The sequence below is a fragment of the Bos grunniens genome, chromosome 19 (assembly GCF_055505025.1).
Source record: "Bos grunniens cultivar Pamir isolate PY7600 chromosome 19, Bosgru_T2T1.0, whole genome shotgun sequence".
Taxonomy (NCBI): Eukaryota; Metazoa; Chordata; class Mammalia; order Artiodactyla; family Bovidae; genus Bos; species Bos grunniens.
In genome coordinates, this window is record NC_141183.1 from 21898021 (window position 1) to 21919029 (window position 21009).

The 21009-nt window shown below is 46.0% G+C and overlaps 3 protein-coding genes across 6 annotated transcripts; all 3 read left to right on the forward strand.

Annotated features, from left to right (window-relative positions):
• Positions 1–2176: 2176 nt before the first annotated feature.
• On the forward strand, positions 2177–2503 carry KRTAP17-1 (keratin associated protein 17-1). The gene has a single exon (XM_086360964.1). The coding sequence runs from the start codon at positions 2177–2179 to the stop codon at positions 2501–2503; it is 327 nt and encodes a 108-aa protein (XP_086217090.1).
• A 7502-nt stretch (positions 2504–10005) lies between these two features.
• On the forward strand, positions 10006–12775 carry KRTAP16-1 (keratin associated protein 16-1). 4 transcript variants are annotated; one of them, XM_086360969.1, is made up of 4 exons: positions 10006–10168; positions 10361–10638; positions 11116–11238; positions 11356–12381. In XM_086360969.1, exons 1-4 carry the CDS (start codon positions 10006–10008, stop codon positions 12379–12381), a joined length of 1590 nt encoding a protein of 529 aa, XP_086217095.1. The 4 variants fall into 4 exon arrangements, with proteins under 4 accessions (XP_086217095.1, XP_086217093.1, XP_086217094.1 ...); XM_086360967.1 differs by having other exon boundaries at positions 10006–10218; positions 10336–10640; positions 11226–12381; XM_086360968.1 differs by having other exon boundaries at positions 10006–10197; positions 10486–12775.
• Positions 12776–18850: 6075 nt separating this feature from the next.
• Positions 18851–20313, forward strand: KRTAP29-1 (keratin associated like protein 29-1). The gene is given in 1 exon segment (XM_086360970.1): positions 18851–20313. A coding segment is annotated over 1 exon segment (1083 nt). The 5' UTR covers positions 18851–18886; the 3' UTR covers positions 19970–20313.
• The last annotated feature ends 696 nt before the right edge of the window (positions 20314–21009 follow it).

The following is a 21009-nucleotide window of genomic DNA, read 5'->3' on the forward strand; positions in this document are numbered from 1 at the left end:
GTGTGAGTGACAGAAAGGAAAATTGTATACTTAGCATAAAACAAGCTCTTATAAGTTTGTTAGGAAAGATTATAGCTTAATCGGAAAATTGGCATGAGCAAATAATTTCTTAAAGAAGAAAAAGTGATCTATTAAATAAACTCAGTGACAATAAGTACAAAAATATAGCAATGAGATGTCATGATTGGTCTATCAAAATGTCAGAGACTAAAAAAATAGCTGGCATTGGTGAATGCACTGTGAAATGGGTGCAAATGGAGATAATTTTTCAGAAAATAAATAATTTTTAATATATATTAATAGCCTTCATATTATTAACATGCTGAAGATTTAGTAATTTTATTTCTAGTAATTTACTATAGAAAGATAATAGGAAAATGCATAAAGACTCACATTTAAAGAAATTCACCTCAGTGTTCTGCTTTTAACATTGGAAAGTTGTAAATAGTTTAGATATTCAACAATAGGGAAGGTTTACATCAACCTGAAGATGTAAATTTTCAAATTTTCATAATACTTAATAATTTACATATTCATGAGCATTTTCACAGGTTAAGCACAATATTTAGTGTAAAAATCAATTTACACAGTATGAGTTCAATTTTAAAAAAATATGTGTTAGGAGGAAACCTTGAGGTATTCACTGGTCTTATCTTTCTTCTGCAATTTCTTTCAACACTGCTCGTTCCTCTTCACTTGGGCATTAGTGGAGCAGGGTTCTTACTGTGCGAAGGCAGAGAGAATGACTCAAGTCAATGCTTAGCCTATGCAATTCAAGATAGACTTTTGGAGGTGGAGTAAATTGGGTGGTCTTCAGACAGAGAAGATCTTGGGCCTCCTGAAAGGGGTGGTGGGTGCAGAATTCATGCAGAACAGGGAGAACTCAAATATTTCAGCTGTGCCATCAGAGGGAGGATTGTGGCTGAGAATAAGAGAGGACCACGTGCCTTTCTGAGGATGCCCACCGTGAACCAGTTGCCACACAGAATCTTCAGGCACCAGACTGTCTTTATCATTCCCAGAGGATGACAAGGAACCAAAGCCCAAGACAGGAATTTCGACTCATCTCAGAATTTAACACATGGACCAGAATCCTCTGTGGATTCTAGTTGCTTTCTAAAGGAATTTTATTGCCTGGGATGATACTCTTCATGTTTCGTGTGCTAATCCCTCATTCTGCCAGATGGTTGATAAAGTTGGTGCTCTTAAGTGTGCAACACTTGAATTTTAATGGAATGTTTTGGATATTCAATGAGCTGCTTCCTTTTTCCCTCCTTCCTCTTTCCCTGCCTCCCTCCCTCCTTCCTTTCCTTCCTTCCTCCCTTCCTCTTTCTCCCCACCTCTTCCTCCTCCTCCATCTTCACCACCACCACCTGCTTCTATCAAGGAAAGGGCTGGAGCAGGAGGGCTGCAGGCTCTGATCACTGCTCTTCCAGCCCATTTAGAGAGAAGTGTGAATGTTCAGTTCAGAGAGAATGTGGCTCCCAACCTCTTACAGTTTTATCATGAGTGTCTCTCCGTTTGATAGGGAAGTCATGACTGGTGATTGATGCTCACTCACCAAGCCCAAACAAATCTGTGGCACATGCCACATACCACACGCAGACACAAATATTTGCCTTGGTCACAGGGACCAGGATGAGGATGCCCTTTGTACCTGCGAGGAGCCACATGACAGACCACCCTATCAGCCTCTGCCTACAGCAGAAGGCAGAGGACATAGAACTTTTAGTTCTGGTTTTCCAGGACCGGCATCCATGACAAGAAGGTTCACTGCCAACTTGCCTCTAGAGCCAATGTGGAAGGGTAGCACGCGTTCCAGAACGAGAGTCTGGAGCCGGCTTCCCCTCCTCTCTCCAACCTGGGCTAATGACAGCTGGCCCCTGCTTTGGCATGATCACAGGTCTTTTCCAAGATGTATTTTTACCCTTTGGACAAACAGCAGTTGGGACGAGTGGGGCTATTTTATGAGTTGAGGCACTCGGGGCTGGAAAATAAACAGGCAGCTAATGAGACGTTCTTATGAGAACTGGCATAAATAATAACAAAGACAACATCCTGTCCCTCCTGCCAACACCCTCCAGGAGGGGATATAAAAGCTGCTCTCGGGGTGGTGACCATCATACTTGGGGAACTCTGGTCGCGTTCCTGACCTGCGACCTGACCGGCGGGGACCATGGGGTGCTGCCCAGGGGACTGCTTCGGCTGCTGTGGTGAAGAGCAAGACTGCTGTGAAGTGTGTTGCTGCCAGCCCTCCTGCTGCGGCTGCTGCGGTTCCTGCTGCGGTTCCTGCTGTGGCTGTGGCTCGGGTTGCGGAGGCTGCGGGGGCAGCTGCTGCGGGTCCTCCTGCTGCCGATCTGGCTGCGGGGGCGGCGGGGGCTGCGGGGGCTGCGGAAGTTGCGGGAGCTGCTGCGGGAGCTGCTGTGGATCCGGTTGCTGCGGCTCCTCTGGGTGCTGCGGCCCCGTGTGCTGCCAGCCCACGCCTGTCTGCGACACCAAATGAAGACCTTTCCTCCCGCCACTGAGGCAGCGCAGTGGAGAACCTCCACCTGCTCCAGGTGGAGACCCCCTTGTGTCCAGGACCTTCCCACCCACCGAAACGGTGTCCTGCCTCTCCTGTTAACCTGTAGCTGAAGGCTTGTTCTCCAAAGCCTGCCCTGGCTTTTCAAGGCGCTGAGAACAAGAGCCACATGCTGATGAGAAGTGAAACCCAGGTCCCACCCACAGTGGTACCCGAAGCTCAGAGGGTGAAGCCCTATCTATGACTTTTTTTTTTCATGAAGTTGAAAGAGCATCTTATTCAAGGTGGCTTTGGGACTGACCCCTCCTCCTCGGCTGGCTTTTCTGCTGCTGTGAGGTGCGAAAACTTCTCTTCAGTTAACTTAATAAATTCAAGAGCGCTGGCATAACCAAAGTAGTTCTCCCGCCTCTTCCTTGGCTCCCTCTTGGGCACTGGGCCAGGAAAATTTACTCTGGCATCCACAATCAGTGTTTTGAAATGTGGCTTCTAGACCACCTGCATCAGAATCACCTGGGGGCTAGTTAAAAATGGAGATTCTGGAGCTCTTTGAGACAAGCAGGATTAGAATCCACAGGGGTGTCGTCTGGCAATCTGTTTTTAACAAAACCCCAGATATATATTAAAGCTTCTTGGTACTGCGTGAGATTCACCTGGGAAGGATTTAAAAATTGGGGCCAGACATTTGATCCTTTAGCTCTAGAGTGGGGGCCCTGGGACCTGCATTTTAAAAGCTCGCAGATAACTGCTGATACTGGTCAAGTTTAATCTTGAGGGAGGGCACGTCTTCCTTCTGCAATATAGTTCTGCAGGTAGGCTTCTGGATTGGTTAGAACTTTCTTGCAAAGTCGGGAGAGGAGGCTTGGTAAAACAAGCTTGGTTCTGAGTGGAAGGGATTCCTGTGGCAAAACCTTATGAGCACAGTTTCTAAGGATGTTCTGGGAAGTCCAGTTTCTTCCTCCAGCCTCATGATTTGGCGAAGTCTCCCTTTTCTGGGTTAGTTTTTCACGCCCAGGATAGTGCTGTAATTCTGCTCCAGTCCCAGGGATAGAAGGGTGAGCGTACATCTGCTAGGTAGAGCCAGACTCAGGTGTGTGAGAGTCCATTTGGAAGATTAAAATTCAGAGGATAGTTAATTCAACTCTTTTCTGCTGAACATGATCTTAAACTGCATGCGGAATAAAACTAATTCAGCTCTTGCCCTGGGAGAACATTTATTTTCAATCCCACAAGGCAGTTTCATTCAACAAACAATTTTCTGAATATATGCAAAGTGATGATCCCTAAAAATATGAAAAAATGCAGAAAAATATGAAGAAAGGATAATAGCTACCTGAATTATCACCATTCAGAGTTTATAACTGATATGTATCTTTCCCGGAGAAGGCGATGGCATCCCACTCCAGTACTCTTGCATGGAAAATCCCATGGATGGAGAAGCCTGGTAGGCTGCAGTCCATGGGGTCGTGAAGAGTCAGACATGACTGAGCGACTTCCCTTTCACTTTTCACTTTCATGCATTGGAGAAGGAAATGGCAACCCACTCCAGTGTTCTTGCCTGGAGAATCCCAGGGACAGGGGAGCCTGGTGGGCTGCCATCTATGGGGTCACACAGAGTCGGACACAACTGAAGTGACTTAGCAGCAGCATGTATCTTTCCAGACTCCTTCTAAGCATGTTTAAAAATAAAACTTGGATTATGCTGTTTTTACTTAAAAATTTTTTCTTTCATATTTATAAGCCAACTTTATTGATGTATAATATACATATTAATATAATAAAGGACTCCCTTTTTCAATGTACTGTTCAGTGAGATTTGACAATTATGTATACTTAAATAACCACCACAGGATTCAAGATACAGAACTTTCCATCAACCCTCAAATTTCATAGTGCCCCTTTGCAGGGAATACTCCTCACTACCCACCTCAGCCTTAGGCAACCATCAGTCTGCTTTATAGCACTATAAGCTTTGTATTTCTATGTGTGTCTACTTGTTGCTCAGTTATATCCAAATCTTTGTGACCTCATGGACTGTAGCCCACCAGGCTCCTCTGTCCATGGGATTTCCCAGGAAAGAATATTGGAGTGGGTTGCCATTTCCTTTTCCAGGAGATCTTCCTGACCCAGGGATTGAACCCATGGCTCCTGCATTGCAGGCGGATTTTTTTTTTTTTTTTTTACCACTGAGCTACCAGGGAAGCTCAAACTAAATTAAAAATATTCATCTACTGATGGGCATTTGAGTTGTTACCTGTTTTTTTTTTTTTTTTGCTATTATGAATAAAACTTCAGGGAACATTCATGTACACATTTTGATGTGAACATACATTTTCATTTATTTTGCATAAATACCAGGGAGCTGGACTGCTGAATAAACACTAAGAAAATGTTTAACATTATAAGAAACTGCCAAACTATTTTTGCAAAGTGGCTATACCATTTTGTATTCCCACCAACAATGTCTAGAAGATCCAGTTGCTTTATGTCTTCGCTAAAATTTGATATTGTCATTAAAAAAATTGTTTTTAGCCATTGTAGCAAGTGTATGGTGGAAACTCATTATGTTTCTTTCCTTTAAAGTTTCACTCAAAAACCCAGCTGGATTAATAGCATCTTGCATTTGGAGAGAATTTGAGATTTGGCTCTTCTCTAGTTGAGTTTCAGGCTTTATTATTCAGGTCATTTTGGATCTGGCTGGAATCAGCAACCTAAAAACTGGCTCTTTAACCTCCAAAACAGAGTCACAGCCAGAGGAGTGGGTTAATGGGACCAAGTTGCCAAGAGTTCACTGAGTCTTCGCTGAGTGTTGAGTGGCTGATTGTTCCCTTGTTCATAGCCATGGTCTCCCAGATGGGTGAGTAGAGGGTAGTAATTTCTTTGAGTTACTGATAATTGCCCTTTATAGCTGTTCACAGAGGTCTTCATTCATTCATTCAATAAATATTAATTGTGACCCTCCTACGTATCAAACACTGCTCTGGGTGCTGGATGCATGTGTGCTCGGTTGCTTCAGTCATGTCCGACTCTTTGCAACCCTATGACTGTAGCCCACCAGCCTCCTCTGTCTATGGGATTATCCAGGCAAGAATACTGGAATGGGTTTCCATGCCCTCCTTCAGGGGATCTTCCCGACCCAGGGATTGAACCTGTGTCTGCCTGCATCTCTTTCTTTGCAAGTGGATTCTTTACCCACTGAGCCACCTGGGAAGCCCAGGTGCTGGATATATATTAGCAAATAAACAAAATCGTTGACATTTTCGTGCTTGGATAACATCAAAGGGGAAAAGAGCTATTAAAAATGACAAAGTAGAAATGTGCTAGATAGTTAAAAGAGTGGTTTATATCATTTAGCAGGGAAAAATTCCTTCAGTTCAGTTCAGTTCTGTCACCCAGTCGTGTCCGACTCTTTGTGACCTCATGAATTGCAGCACGCCAGGCCTCCCTGTCCATCACCAACTCCCAGAGTTCACTCAAACTCACGTCCATCAAGTCAGTGATGCCATCCAGCCATCTCATCCTTTATCATCCCCTTCTTCTCCTGCCCCCAATCCCTCCCAGCATCAGAGTCTTTTCCAATGAGTCAACTCTTCACATGAGGCGCCGGGCCGAGAGGAGCTACTCCATGTTCAAGGTCAGGAGGGGCGGCAGTGAGGAGATACCCCTCATCCAAGGTAAGGAGCAGTGGCTGCACTTTGCTGGAGCAGCCGTGAAGAGATACCCCACATCCAAGGTAAGAGAAACCCAAGTAAGACAGTAGGTGTTGCGAGAGGGCATCAGAGGGCAGACACACTGAAACCATAATCACAGAACACTAGTCAATCTAATCACATGGACCACAGCCTTGTCTAACTCGATGAAACTAAGCCATGCCATGTGGGGCCACCCAAGACGGGTGGGTCATGGTGGAGAGGTCTGACAGAATGTGGTCCACTGGAGAAGGGAATGGCAAACCACTTCAGTATTCTTGCCTTGAGAACCCCATGCTGCTGCTGCTGCTGCTAAGTCGCTTCAGTCGTGTCCGACTCTGTGTGACCCCATAGATGGCAGCCCACCAGGCTTCCCTGTCCCTGGGATTCTCCAGGCAAGAACACTGGAGTGGGTTGCCATTTCCTTCTCCAATGCATGAAAGTGAAAAGTGAAAGTGAAGTCCCTCAGTCGTGTCCGACTCTTCGCGATCCCATGGACTGCAGCCTACCAGGCTCCTCCATCCATGGTATTTTCCAGGCAAGAGTACTGGAGTGGGGTGCCATTGCCTTCTCCATGAGAACCCCATGGACAATATGAAAAGGCAAAACGGTAGGATACTGAAAGAGGAACTCCCCAAGTCGGTAGGTGCCCAATATGCTACTGGAGATCAGTGGAGAAATAACTCCAGGAAGAATGAAGGGATGGAGCCAAAGCAAAAACAATACCCAGTTGTGGATGTGACTGGTGATAGAAGCAAGGTCCGATGCTGTAAAGAGCAATATTGCATAGGAACCTGGAATATCAGGTCCATGAATCAAGGCAAATTGGAAGTGGTCAAACAGGAGATGGCAAGAGTGAACGTCAACATTTTAAGAATCAGCGAACTAACCTGGTCCCTGGGATTCTCCAGGCAAGAACACTGGAGGGGGTTGCTATTTTCTTCTCCAATGCATGAAAGTGAAAAGTGAAAGTGAAGTCGCTCAGTCATGTCCGACTCTTCACAACCCCATGGACTGCAGCCTACCAGGCTCCTCCATCCATGGGATTTTCTAGGCAAAATTCTGGAGTGGGGTGCCATTGCCTTCTCTGAAAATAGACTGGAATGGGTGAATTTAACTCAGATGACTACTATATCTACTACTGTGGGCAGGAATCCCTCAGAAGAAATGGAATAGCCATCATGGTCAACAAAAGAGTCTGAAATGTAGTACCTGGATGCAATCTCAAAAATGACAGAATGATCTCTGTTCATTTCCAAGGCAAAAATTCCTTAGAGAGATGATATTCTGGCCAAACAGATGATGCTATATGTTTCTCTGCTAAGAGAGTCTATAAAGGATTTGTTGGGAGCAGGGCCATTTCCATTTGGATTTTCATTGCTGACTTAGCTGAGGAGAATGTGCATGGAGAGAACTAGAAAGGTGGGGACCAGGATCTTGGGAATGTCTCTTCTGCCTTACCTTCTGCAAAGCTGTCCCAAAGTCTTCTTTCCTTACTGCCTGAGAGCCACATCTCAAAGGATGGCAGTTCATATTTCTAATCTTCCATTTTCAACCACTAAGTTCTGTAGATTCTTCCTCTTATTACTGTAGTCCCAAGGCACTGTTCAGTTCAGGTTGATAACATGAAACTTTAGGGTAATTGCCCCAGATCCACGGAATTCCCTAGTAGCTTGGTTGGTAAAGAATCTGCCTTCAGTGCAGGAGACCTGGGTTTGATCTCTGGGTTGGGATGATGCCCTAGAGAAGGAAATGGAAACCCACTTCCATTCTTGCCTGGAAAATCCCATGGACAGAGGAGCCTGATGGGCTACAGTCCATGGGGTTGCAAGAGTTGGACACGACTTAGCGACTAAAACACTCCAGACCCATCCATAATGATCTCCTTACCTTCAGACTTGCCTTCCTTCACCAATCCTTTCTCCAGGGACAGAGAGACCTTCTGAAGGTCAAACCTGGTCAAGTTACTCTGTTGCTTAAAATTCCCAAGTGTCAGTATAAAACCCAAGTTCTGATTATGGTCCACAAGGTCTCTCATGAATGCCTAGTAACCACTCTAGTCTGGTCACTGTCCTATTCTGTCCCCTTGTACTTTTCATCCTGGCTATAGAACCATTTGTTGCTCCCCAAATGTATCATGCTCTTGCCTTTGTTTTCCATAGCAGATTCTTTCTCTACCTTTCCCATCCCTTTTTTAGCCTTATTCCTTGAGGATTCAATTTGGTCATCCTATTACTTGAGAAATCTTCCCTAACTTCTCCCCAAAAGCATGTTTGTATTTCTCCTGGGTGCCCCCTGTAACTCTTAGTGCACCCATGTACTGTCGCACTTATACATGTATTGTCCCATAATTACTTATGTATATATCTGTCTTTCTTCTAAACTTGGACTCCTTGTGGAGGAATTGAAAGTCATTTTTTTTTGTATGCCTCATACAGAACCCAGTGATGACTGAGTTGAATGGATGAATAAAAGAGAAATTTGCAGTCTGAATGGCTACATTAATTAATGAATGAAGGAAGGGATGATGAATAGTTGCCATAATAGTCCAACTTTTCCAAAGGAGAGCCTGCCTTACACTGATATTGAAAGCATGTGGTGGAAACAATGCAGGTCCTTCATTCAGCAAGGGTGTCAGGCCTTGGTGTTTAGAAGCCTAGGCTTCATTTTTTACCTGGTGTCTGTCTCAAGTGGTAGCACTGACAAAATGCTTTGAGAAAGCATTTGTGTTCTTTGTTTTTGTTCACAATGTCTTCTCAAAAGACCTCTTGCCTTTCCTCTTTACATCTTAGAGGAGTTGTTTTAGTAGCTGCTAAAATCACCAAAGGCAAGAAAGATTCTGGAGGTCTACCGAATGCTTGAGGTGGGGGCGGGTGGAAGGAAAGGAGGGAGGAGAAGCAGAGAGGCTAGGTCAAGTGCTTTCCAGGGGTAGGGCGAGCCAGTGTTCTAGGAGAGAGCTGCTCAAAAAACAGGATGGAGGACAGCGTCGTGGGCTGAGGCTCCTGAGAAAGGTCTGTCCAGACAGGATGGTGAAGGGGAAGAAGAGTAGCCCTAGATTAGTGGGCAAACTGTGTGTGATCTTTAGCAAGTGACAAACCTTCTGATTCTAACTCCCTTTCTTTTCCTTCACCTATAATCAGGGGGATGAGGATGGAGGTGAATCCTTGCCTCATGGGATTTCTGATGATTTTAAATGAGATCTTCGTTGTGAAGTGCAGCATTTAAAAGTGCAGCTCAGATATTCCCTCTCCCACAGAGCTCACCGCTGCTCTTCTCTGCTAATCCCTTTATGTCTATTGGTGAGTTTATTGTTGCATTGTAGTGAGTTTACTTGTATGCTTGCCCATCAGACAGTGAGATCCATGAGAGTGGGTGAGTAGGTCTTATTCATGTGGACACCCTCTGTGTTCGGCCCAGGGCCTGTGCAAAGGACTAGAAGATGGTTAAATTATAAGTTCCTTTCTTCTTCCTTTGTTCATGATGCTCAGAAATGCAGATCATTCAGCTTGGAGGCCATGATGCTTATTTCAAGATGACCTGTAGCTCCAAGGATTCCAAAGTTAGCAAGTCAATAAACAAATAGCTTCTTTATGGGTAGGTAAACAGCTTCCAGATCAACAAACCGTGGCATAATAAGATGTTTCTCTGAAAACTGGCCCAAACAGCAACGAGGAAAAGATGTGGGGGCTCAAAACAGCACGTGCCAGGGTTGGGGGTATAAAAGTGAGGGCTCTGGAGAGCTGCCCCAGTCAGGCAGCAACCTCTCAGCACTGGCAAGGGAGCAGAGGCAACTCCACCATGTCTGGAAACTGCTGCTCTAGGAAATGCCCCTCGGTGCCAGCCATCTCCCTTTGCTCCACTGAGGTGAGCTACAGAGGGCCTGTTTGCTTGCCCAGTTCCTGCCGGAGCCAGACGTGGCAACTGGTGACTTGTCAAGATAGCTGCGGATCATCCAGCTGTGACCCACAATGCTGTCAGCTCTCCTGTTCTGCGAGCAGCTGTGCCCAGCCTGTGAGCTGTGAAGCCACCATCTGTGAGCCTGCCTGTCCCGTAATCAGCTGTGCCCAGCCTGTGAGCTGTGAGGCCACCATCTGTGAGCCTGTCTGTCCCGTAATCGGCTGTGCCCAGCCTGTGTGCTATGAGACCACCATCTGTGAGCCTGCCTGTCCGGTAAGCAGCTGTGCCCAGCCTGTGTACTGTGAGGCCACCATCTGTGAGCCTGCCTGTCCCGTAATCAGCTGTGCCCAGCCTGTGTGCTACAAGGCCACCATCTGCGAGCCCTCTTGCCCCGTGAGCAGCTGTGCCAAGCCCGTGAGCTGTGAGGCCACCATCTGTGAGCCTGCCTGTCCTGTGAGCAGCTGTGCCCAGCCTGTGTGCTGTGAGGCCACCATCTGTGAGCCCTCTTGCTCTGTGAGCAGCTGTGCCCAGCCTGTGTACTACAAGGCCACCATCTGTGAGCCTGCCTGTCCCGTGAGCAGCTGTGCCAAGCCCGTGAGCTGTGAGGCCACCATCTGTGAGCCTGCCTGTCCTGTGAGCAGCTGTGCCCAGCCTGTGAGCTGTGAGACCACCATCTGTGAGCCCTCTTGCTCTGTGAGCAGCTGTGCCCAGCCTGTGTACTACAAGGCCACCATCTGTGAGCCTGCCTGTCCTGTGAGCAGCTGTGCCCAGCCTGTGTACTACAAGGCCACCATCTGTGAGCCTGCCTGTCCCGTGAGCAGCTGTGCCAAGCCCGTGAGCTGTGAGGCCACCATCTGTGAGCCTGCCTGTCCTGTGAGCAGCTGTGCCCAGCCTGTGAGCTGTGAGACCACCATCTGTGAGCCCTCTTGCTCTGTGAGAAGCTGTGCCCAGCCTGTGTACTACAAGGCCACCATCTGTGAGCCTGCCTGTCCTGTGAGCAGCTGTGCCAAGCCTGTGAGCTGTGAGGCCACCATCTGTGAGCCTGCCTGTCCTGTGAGCAGCTGTGCCCAGCCTGTGAGCTGTGAAGCCACCATCTGTGAGCCCTCTTGCTCTGTGAGCAGCTGTGCCCAGCCTGTGTACTACAAGGCCACCATCTGTGAGCCTGCCTGTCCTGTGAGCAGCTGTGCCAAGCCCGTGAGCTGTGAGGCCACCATCTGTGAGCCTGCCTGTCCTGTGAGCAGGTGTACCCAGCCTGTGAGCTGTGAGGCCACCATCTGTGAGCCCTCTTGCTCTGTGAGCAGCTGTGCCCAGCCTGTGTGCTGTGAGGTCCCTCCTGGCCAACGAGTCTTCTGCGTACCCACTTCCTGCCAGCCCATCCTCTGCAAACCCAGCTGCTGCCAGCCAGTGGTCTGTGAGCCCAGTTGCTATCAGCCTGTGTCCTCTGGTGTCAGATGCTGTCCATCTATCTGCTCTGTGGCCAATAGCTGCCAGTCTGCCTGCTGTGACTCCAGTCCTTGTGAGCCATCTTGCTCAGAGCCCAGCATCTGCCAGTCAGCCACACGTGTGTCTCTGGTCTGTGAGCCCATCTGTGTCCGTCCCGTCTGCTGTGTTTCAAGCCCTTGTGAGCCACCTTGTGTCTCCAGCACTTGCCAAGAGCCCTCTTGCTGTGTCTCCAGCATCTGCCAACCCATCTGCTCTGAGCCCAGCCCCTGCTTACCAAGTGTCTGTGTGCCCAGGCCATGTCAACCTACCTGCTACGTAGTCAAGCGCAGTCGGTCCATCTCCTGTGAGCCTCCGTCCTGCCGACCTCTCTCCTGCCGCCCGGGGTCTTCTGCATCTGCCGTCTGCCAGCCAACTTGCTCGCGAACTTTCTACATACCCAGCTCTTGCAAACAACCCTGTACTACTTCAATCTCCTACCGCCCGATTTGCCGCCCAATCTGCTCTGGACCCGTCACCTATAGGCAGCCATATTTGACATCCATCTCCTACCGCCCGGCCTGCTACCGCCCATATTGCTCCATCCTGCGCCGTCCAGCCTGTGTCACTTCTGTCCCTTACCGCTCGGTCTGCTCCCGCTTGCCTTATGCTGACTCCTGCAAACGGGATTGCAAAAAGTCCACTTCCAGCCAACCGGATTGTGCTGACTCAACTCCCTGCAAGACGGAGGTCTCAGAGGCCAGTCCCTGCCAGCCCACTGAGGCCAAGCCCACCAGCCCCACCACCCACGAGGCTGCAGTCAGCCAGCCTGCTGCCACCAAGCCTACCAACTGCTGAACCAGCCCTGGCCAACCAGTTCCTGCAACGCATGCCTCCGGCTAGATAGAAAATTTGTCTGCTTTCCCCAAAGCTCATTCTAACTTAAAATCTTTTTCTTTCTGCACCATCACTTGCCATTTGCTTATGCTTCAAAGAACTCATCAGAAATGTCAGTCTCCTAATGGCCCAAATGGCGATTCCTGGGCACGAGATGGGGACATTCTGGGTCCCTTTCTGCTACTGCCATTGAGCTGAGAAAGTCTGCTTTGCTGTATCATCTCAAGTCTCCTTCCCGGAATAAATATTTTTCTGTCCTCATGCATGTGCTCCCTTGCTGTGTGGGCTCCTCTTCCTTGGAGACCTCTTCCATGATGTAAAGATATTTAACTGTCCAATAAACATGGTTAAAGTTGAAGTAACAGACACTTCTCATTTATGTCTTGTTCATGTCATATTCTCATCAGCTGACTTGCTTCATCTTTGAGAGCAGCTTTATTCATCTATTCATCCGTCTGTCCATCCATCCATCCATCCATCCATCCCCTACTCCCTCCATCCAAGAAGCTTTGCTAGATAGCTGTTAGGTGCCAGGGACTGAGATGAGTTCTGGGAATGAAAAGATAGATGCTTCAGTCCACTCTCAGGAAGCTTATTCTCTGATGGGGAGATAGGCAGAGAGGCCATTACTTCGTCCACTGTGCTAAGTCCTGGGGTAGAGGCAAGCATACGGTACTGTGAACTCGGCAGGGCATGGAGAGAAACAGGGAATTACTCTTGGGAAAGATAATACTGAATGAAGCTGAATCTTTTAGCACAAGTAGGAATTAACCAGTTAGATACTAGGAAGGAAGAGCTTCCTAGGCAGAGGAAACATATACAACTGAATGGAGCTTGTAAGCACACTACTCATTAAGCAAAGTGTGGGCAAAGGTGTGCTTAGAAGAGTAGTGAACTCTGAGGTCAGATATGTAAACAGTGGCCTGCCCTCATCAGCCTTGTGTGCTAGACAGAGTCATCTGAGTTTGGTGCAGGGCTGATGAGAAGGTACTGAGGGATCATATGCAGGGCAGTGACATGAAGACTACTGGGTTTTGGAATGTCCCTCTGGCCTCGGTGTGGAGACCCGAATGGTGAAACATGGACTTGGATATAGGGAAAACGAGGGGGAAACCAAGGGCTTTGGGGTCCACAATAGGATGAAAACAAGTGGGGAGGTCATACTTACAATAAAGAAAGTAACCTAGATTTCTTATACAAGAGCTTTGATATGTTATCTCAGTCTCTATAGGACACACTCTTTATGTAGACTCCATATGTTTCTTTCAATCTGCAGGGACAGAGCCTATTTAAAGTAGTCTCTTTAAACCCCTTGTACTTAGTGCATGGGTCAAAGGTCTATCCCTTGTCCTCAAGGTGCAGCTTGGGCTATCCTAATTACAAGAGGAAATAGCTCAGGGCTTCTCAACTTTGGTACCATTTACATTTTGGGCTGGATAATTCTTTGTTGTGGAGACTGTTCTTTGTATCGTAAGATATTAAGTGGTATCCCTGGCTTCACCAACAAGATGCTAGTAACATCCTCTGAGTGTGGTGACTGAAAATGGCTCCAGACATTGGCAAAAACTGCCCACCTCCAGAGGGGAGGGGCAAAAATCACCCCTGTTTGAGAGCCATTGGGTTAGACAAGGACAGAGGGAGAAACTCAAAAGTGAAACTTGTCCTGCACTTTGGGATTCAAGTTACTGTCTCATTCAGCCATTGGGATCTATCTTTATCTCCTTCCAGAGTCAAGAGATGAGTTGTCCAGATTTTTAAATCTCTCTGCCTAACATAGACCCAGTGTTTCATGTAAATCATAGAAATTCTGTGAGGTAAGATTTCTTTTCCCCTATTTTACAGGTGAAGAATATGAAGGACAAGCAATCCAAATGCCTGTTAACACAGATAAGAAAATTGTGGTATATTCATTCACACAATAGAATATCATGCTGTAGTGAGAACAGCTGGACAAAGGCTACGTGCCACAAAATGAGTGAACCTTAGCACTGCAATGTTGACTGATAGAAAAAGCTCCAGAGGCCATGCTGTGTGCTGTGCTTAGTCACTCAGTCATGTCCAACTCTTTGCGACCCCATAGACTGTAGCTCACCAGGCTTCTCTGTCCATGGGGTTTCTCCAGGAAAGAATACTGGAGTGGGTTGCCATTCCCTCTTCCAAGGGATCTTCCCAACCCAGGGATCAAACCCAGGTCTCCCACATCACAGGCAGACCCTTTACTGTCTGAGCCACCAGTGAAGCCTAAGAATACTAGAGTGGGTAGCCTATCCCTTCTCCAGGGGAACTTCCCAACCCAGGAATCAAACCAGGATCTTCTGCATTGCAGGTGGATTCTTTACCACCTGAGCTACTTGGGAAGCCCCTGCAGAGGCCATATGTATATTTAAAGTTCAATAACAATATACCCACAAATACATATATGTATATACACATGTATATACATATATTTACAAAAATATATATTATAAAATATATTACATATCTATATATACAATTTTATCTCAATCTATCTATTCACAAGGAAATGACAAACACAAAATTCAGAATATTCACAGCTGGTAAGTAACATAAATGATTAAAATCCAGTTCTGTCCAAGCTTGTGTTTTTAATGCATCAGCCTATTTCTTGATGTGACCACAACAGTCCTTCGTTATAGATGTCTTTAGTGCCTTGAACCATAGCAAAACCAAAGTTGTTTCTATTGAGAGCTTTTTTTTTTCCCTTCAGTTTATTCACAAAGAACTGACAAAATTTTGAGATAATTTAAAGTGTACACTGTGGTGATCTGATATACATATATATTGTGGAAGGATTCCTCCCATCTAGCTAACACATTCATCACCTCACATATTTACCTTTTTTTTTTTTTTTGTGAGAACACTTAAGTTCTTTTGGCAAATTTCTATTATATGATGCAGAGTTATCAACTATAGTCTCCATGCTTTCCATTAGATCTTCAGACTTTATTCATTTTAGAGCTGAAAGTTTGTGCCCTTTTTTGAACCTATTGAGATGTTTCTTTACCAAGAAGGGAGGTAAGAGCAGAATCAGAGAAAAATTGATGTAAAAATGGATTACTTTGAAACAGTAAACGTGGTATATATGGGTATAGGGTATTACAGTTTTTCAGATTGAAATTTTCATGCTTTCTCAAATATGTTCATGTTCTCATTTTGATTGACCTGTTTGGTAAGACCAAAAGTAGTTCTCCTTGACAGATGAGAGTTTTGGGATGTAGACTTTCAGAAATAAAACATAGGGCAGTGATCTCTGAAGTCTGCAAGATGCTAAAATGAGTAGAAATGAGATGGAGGGCAAAAGAAGTGACTGATGCCATAGCATGAAAAGCAATTGTTGAAGAAACACATTTTTACGACAAGGGTGAGGATTTTTCAGGCATAGTGATCAGAAAAATTTCTCATTGTTTTAAAGCAAGAATGAAGAGAAGCCATTTTGTAATGGGTACTTTGAAAACTGTGAGGCAGACTATAATAATAAAAATAACCTGAGCAGTAGCCATGCAGTTGATTAACTCTCAGTACTTTGAACTCATGGGTAATGAGCTAACATGTCCAGCAGACTGAGTTTGCAGCAGAGCCAGAAATCAAGACAAGCCCAATCTGCACCCCAAACCCACGATCTCTATCCCATCTTGTATCTTCACTGTGAACCAGGGCAGGACTTGGATGAGTGTGGGATGCTGAAGTTGGTCAGTGATGCAGAGCCTGGACCAGCCCAAAGGAGAAGGGGAAAGTCACTCATGAATCTCTTTTGGATAAGGTCGATTTAACACAAAAGCCTCTTTGCAGAGATGTCCTTATATAACTTCTAGTTATTGTGTTTCATATTTATAGAATTGACATGCTGTCGACTCCATAGTATGAGTTTAATCTTTCTTAATGAAACATTTTGTAGTTTTAAATTTACAGATTAAAAGATTGTCTTTGGGCATATTGATACCCGTTTGATCTAGCTGATGGTTACAGTCACTGGAGTGGGCAGAGCATCCCCAGCATGGGACCTAGACCACCTGTGCTTGAACCAGCGCAGCTGGTCAGCCTTCAATCATTGTTTTAGAGTCTTCCTCGCCACCTCCAAAGTTGGGAGGTCTAAACAGGTGGTTAAGATAAAAGGTTTGGGGATCAGCCCAACCTAGGTTTGAATCTAGGGGTTTCTGCCGCTTATTACTGGCATAAGTTTGGGAACATGATTTAAACTCTCTGAGTTAGTTTTGCTACCTCTAACATAATGGTGACAATCGTATCTGCTAAGTAGGATCACTGCAAAGATTCAATGAAAAATGCAGCCAAGAGCTTGGTACATAGTAAGTATGCTATTATGAATAAAAAATATTGCCTGCCATGTCAATAAACAAAGGATGTTGCAGCCATCAGACCACCACATTACAGCTGCCCTGATATGCTGCCGCCAGCCTTAACAGTGCATCCTGAGGAGACACAGGCTAAGGAAAACACAGGGTACTGGCCCCAGATAGCTGGGGTGCATTTCAAAGGAATGATTTCAGTAAGTCCAGACTTTGCATCTTCCCATATATAGAAAAGCTCTAATTTCATTAATTTGATATGTCTGTTTTTTTTTTTTTTAATTAACAATAATGATCTCACGTTCTGACTATCTGGCCTTTTGTTGCAAAAGCTGTTATGTATCTCGACTCCTCCCTCGCCTCTTTGGAACAGTTGTTCAGTGTTATCTGAGATGCCGTGTCCCAGGTGTGAAGTCTTCAGAATGCTCACCAAATAAAATATGACTCTTAACTTTTAGGTTGTGCGTTTATTTTTTCGGTCAACACTATAAATGGAAGCCAGTACTAGTGTTCTGATTATTAGTGGTACCAGCAAAGCCGAGTTTCAGGAAACCAAACAGGAAGATTCTAGAAAGAGGTGGAGACACTGAAGTATCGCTTGGGAGGCACCCCTTGATTTTCTGTTTGCCATCTCTACTATCATCCCTCAACTGGGTCAGGGCTTCACTTCCTGATCGTCTAAATGGTGTGGAACTGCATTGCTGGTGGAAGAGTGGGCTGTGGCCTCTTGATGAGAGGTTAACCCAGGAAGAGTTCTGCTTCAGAGAGGCTGGAGAACAAGCTATAAAAGAGACAGCTCAGCTCAGAGCAGCAGACACAGTGGCAAGGAACCCAAACTCGGCTGTGAAAACCCCCCAACTCAACAGATGAGTTTTTTTTTTTTTAATTATAGTATAGTTGCTTTACAATGTTGTGTTAGTTTCTGCTGTACAGCAAAGTAAATCAGCCACAGGTATATATATATGTATCCCCTCTTCCTTGGATTTCCTTCCCATTTGGTCACCACAGAGCATTGAGTACAGTTCCCAGTGCTATATAGTTAGGTTCTCATTAGTTATCTATTTAAATGTGAAGTGAAGTGAAATCTCTCAGTAATGTCCGACTCTTTGCGACCCCATGGACTGTATGTAGCCTACTGGGCTTCTCCATCCACAGGATTTTCTGGGCAAAGGTACTGGAGTGGGTTGCCGTTTCCTTCTCCAGAGGGTCTTCCTGACCTGGGGATCAAACCCAGGTCTACCTGCACTGCAGGCAGACGCTTTACCCTCTGAGCCACTAGAGAAGCTCATTTTATATGTAGTAGTGCATATATATCAATCCCAGTCTCTCAATGCATCCCACCTACTCCTTTCCCTTTGGTATCCATATGTTTATTTTCTACGTCTGTGTCTCTATCTCTGCTTTGCAAATAAGTTCACCTATACCATTTTCTGGCCTTCCCTCGTGGCTCAGGTGGTAAAGAAGCTGCCTGCAATGCGGGAGACCTGGGTTTGATCCCTGGGTTGGGAAGATCCCCTGGAGGAGGGCATGGCAACCCACTCCAGTATTCTTGCCTGGAGAGTCTCTATGGGCAGAGGAGCCTGGCGGGCTACAGTCCACGGAGTCACAGAGTCGGACATGACTGAACGACTAAGTACATATCATTTTCTAGATTCAACACATATGTGTTAATATACAATATTTTTCTCTTTCTGACTTACTTCACTCTATAATGACAGTCTCTAAGTCCATCTACGTCTCTGCAAGTGGCACAATTTCATTCCTTTTATGGCTGAGCAGTATTCCACTGTATACATGTACATCTTCTCTATCCATTCCTCTATTGATGGACATTTAGACTGCTTCCATGACCTGGCTATTGTAAATAGTGCTGCAATGAACACTGGGGTGCATGTTTCTTTTTGAATTATGGGTTTTTTCTCTGAACAGATGAATTCTTAAACTGGGAACGATGTCTCCCAGGCTCCTGAAGCCTGCTAATCAGATGTTTATATGCAAATGGGTGGAAACAATAACAAGGAAAGATGCTCTGTTGTGCCAACACCCCTAGCAAAGGACTATAAAAGCCCTTATGTATTAGATGTTTTTCAAACTCAGGTATACTGAGGTTGCAGCCTCCTGAGAAGGTTAGCACTGGCACCATGGGGGACAGCTGTTGCCTTGGAGATACCACTGCCATCCCAGCTGTGCCTGCCACCTCCGTATGCTCCAGTCGTGGCAGTTTCCAACATGGTATCCATTTGCCTAGTTCCTGTCGGAGCAGAACATGGCAACTGGTCACATGCCAAGAAAACTTTCAGCCATATGGCAGTGCCCCAAGTGGCTGTGAACCTGCTTCTTGCCAACCTACCTGCCTTCCAGCAACTTCTTGTGTGGGTTTTGTTTGCCAACCCATTTGCTCCTACACAGCCTGCTATGAAACTGGCACTGGTCAGTCTCCTGGTCCAGTTAGCTCATGCCAGCCCTCCTGTTTGGAATCCACCGGCAGTTCGGTAAAGTGCTGTGAACCCGGCCCCTGCCAACAAAGCTCCTGCCAGGAATGTGTCTACACATCTGAGTCATGCCAGGCAGCTTGTGACCAATCAGTCTGCTGTGATGCTGGGTCCTGTCAGCCAGCCTGCCCTGAAGTCACTTCCTGTCCTGAAACTTCTTGCCTACCAACTGTCTGTGCGGCTAATCTGTGCCAGCCAACTTGCTGCCATGGGGGTTCATGTCAGCCCATTCATGGTGAAGATCAGCCCTGCAAATCATTTTGTTACCAACTGATCTGCTACATTTTGAAGCCTTGCCAAACGGTTCCCTGTATACCGGTTCCCTGCCAGCTATCTACTTGTGTGTTCCGTTCTTGCAGTCCTGCATGCTGTGTGACCTTCCCTTGACAGACACTTCACTACCAATCTGCACTATGCACATCCTTCATCTGCCAGCCAGCTGCTAACAGACAGCCTCCTTGTTCTGTAAACAACTCTTGTGAACCAGCTTCCTGTGGCACCGTGCTTTCTGGCCAACCAACTGGTGGTGAACCCACTTTCTGCAATCAAAGTGGCTGCCAATCCCCTTCCTGCCAGCCAGCTTGCTGTGTGACGGGTTTCGGCAAATCAGCCAGTGGTGGCTCCAGTTGCTTCCGACCAAATACCCCAAGTGTCTGCAAAGCTGGCACCTACTTGCCAACTTCCTGCCAACCCAGTTATGAGTCCAGCTTCTGCAAGGCAACATTTCATTGAGGGAGCACCTCCTCTAAAGTCTGCTGCTTTCTACAAATGCATAGCCGTCGTGCCTGACTCTGGCTGAGCACAAACACTGCTGGCTTGCTAACTTTTCTGAGTCCAGTCCCACATTTCCTCCAGGTATTGGTGAGGAAATTTATCCTGAGGTCCTTTCTCATAGAGGATAACCTTTCAGCCAGCATGGCCCATGCTGTAGCTTGCTTTTCCTGGTGTTATCATTTCATTTCACTTCAGCAAAGCCTTTCCTCCCAGTTCTTTTCCCCCGCTTTGGATGCTGCCAAGTCTTTAAGGAGACTCTTTTGCTGACAACTGCTAATAAAAATGTGTCTGGTTAAGCATAACGAGTAAGACTCTCATATGCTTTTATTCCTTTCAATATATTACATGTAGATTTCCTTCAGGTCCCATTTGAACACAATGACTTTGGGCCCCCCAAATCACTGTGTCTGCCTTGGTCTGCAAGGGTGGTTTGTGTCTAGGATTATAGATGCTCAAGCTGGAAAGGAGCAAGGATATACAACCTTGACACCACCAAGAGCTCTTCTGAGTTGGGTCACCTCAGTTTCCCCACAGTGAATAGATTGGGGAAGGCAAAGACAGAAATGGTCCAAGGAAGCCATAGATTAAAATAAATATGAGGTTTCAGCTATGGAAAATAATTAAGGGTTAAGTCACTTAAAACTGGTTTTAGCCATTAGTACACCTAATGGCAAATTTAAATGAAATTTAAAACTGCTTAGAAAATTTTAGCAGATATTTGCTATGTTTTTGACATTTTAAGAGACAGTTTTAAAGACAATTAGTCTAAGGGAAATTTTGACTGAGTTTTGTTATTTCTAGCATGTAATTACTGAATTCAAATACTCGTTCTTTGGGTTGGTTTTCTTTGGGGGAAAGTTTAGAGGAAGATTCACAGTGCATACTTGTAGCAGTGGAACAGAGTCCTTCCTGAAGAGGATCTGACCTCCCCTTTAAACAAGGGGCTCTGGGTGTGCAAAGCATTTTAAGAACCAACCCCCCCAAACTCTTACACAGAA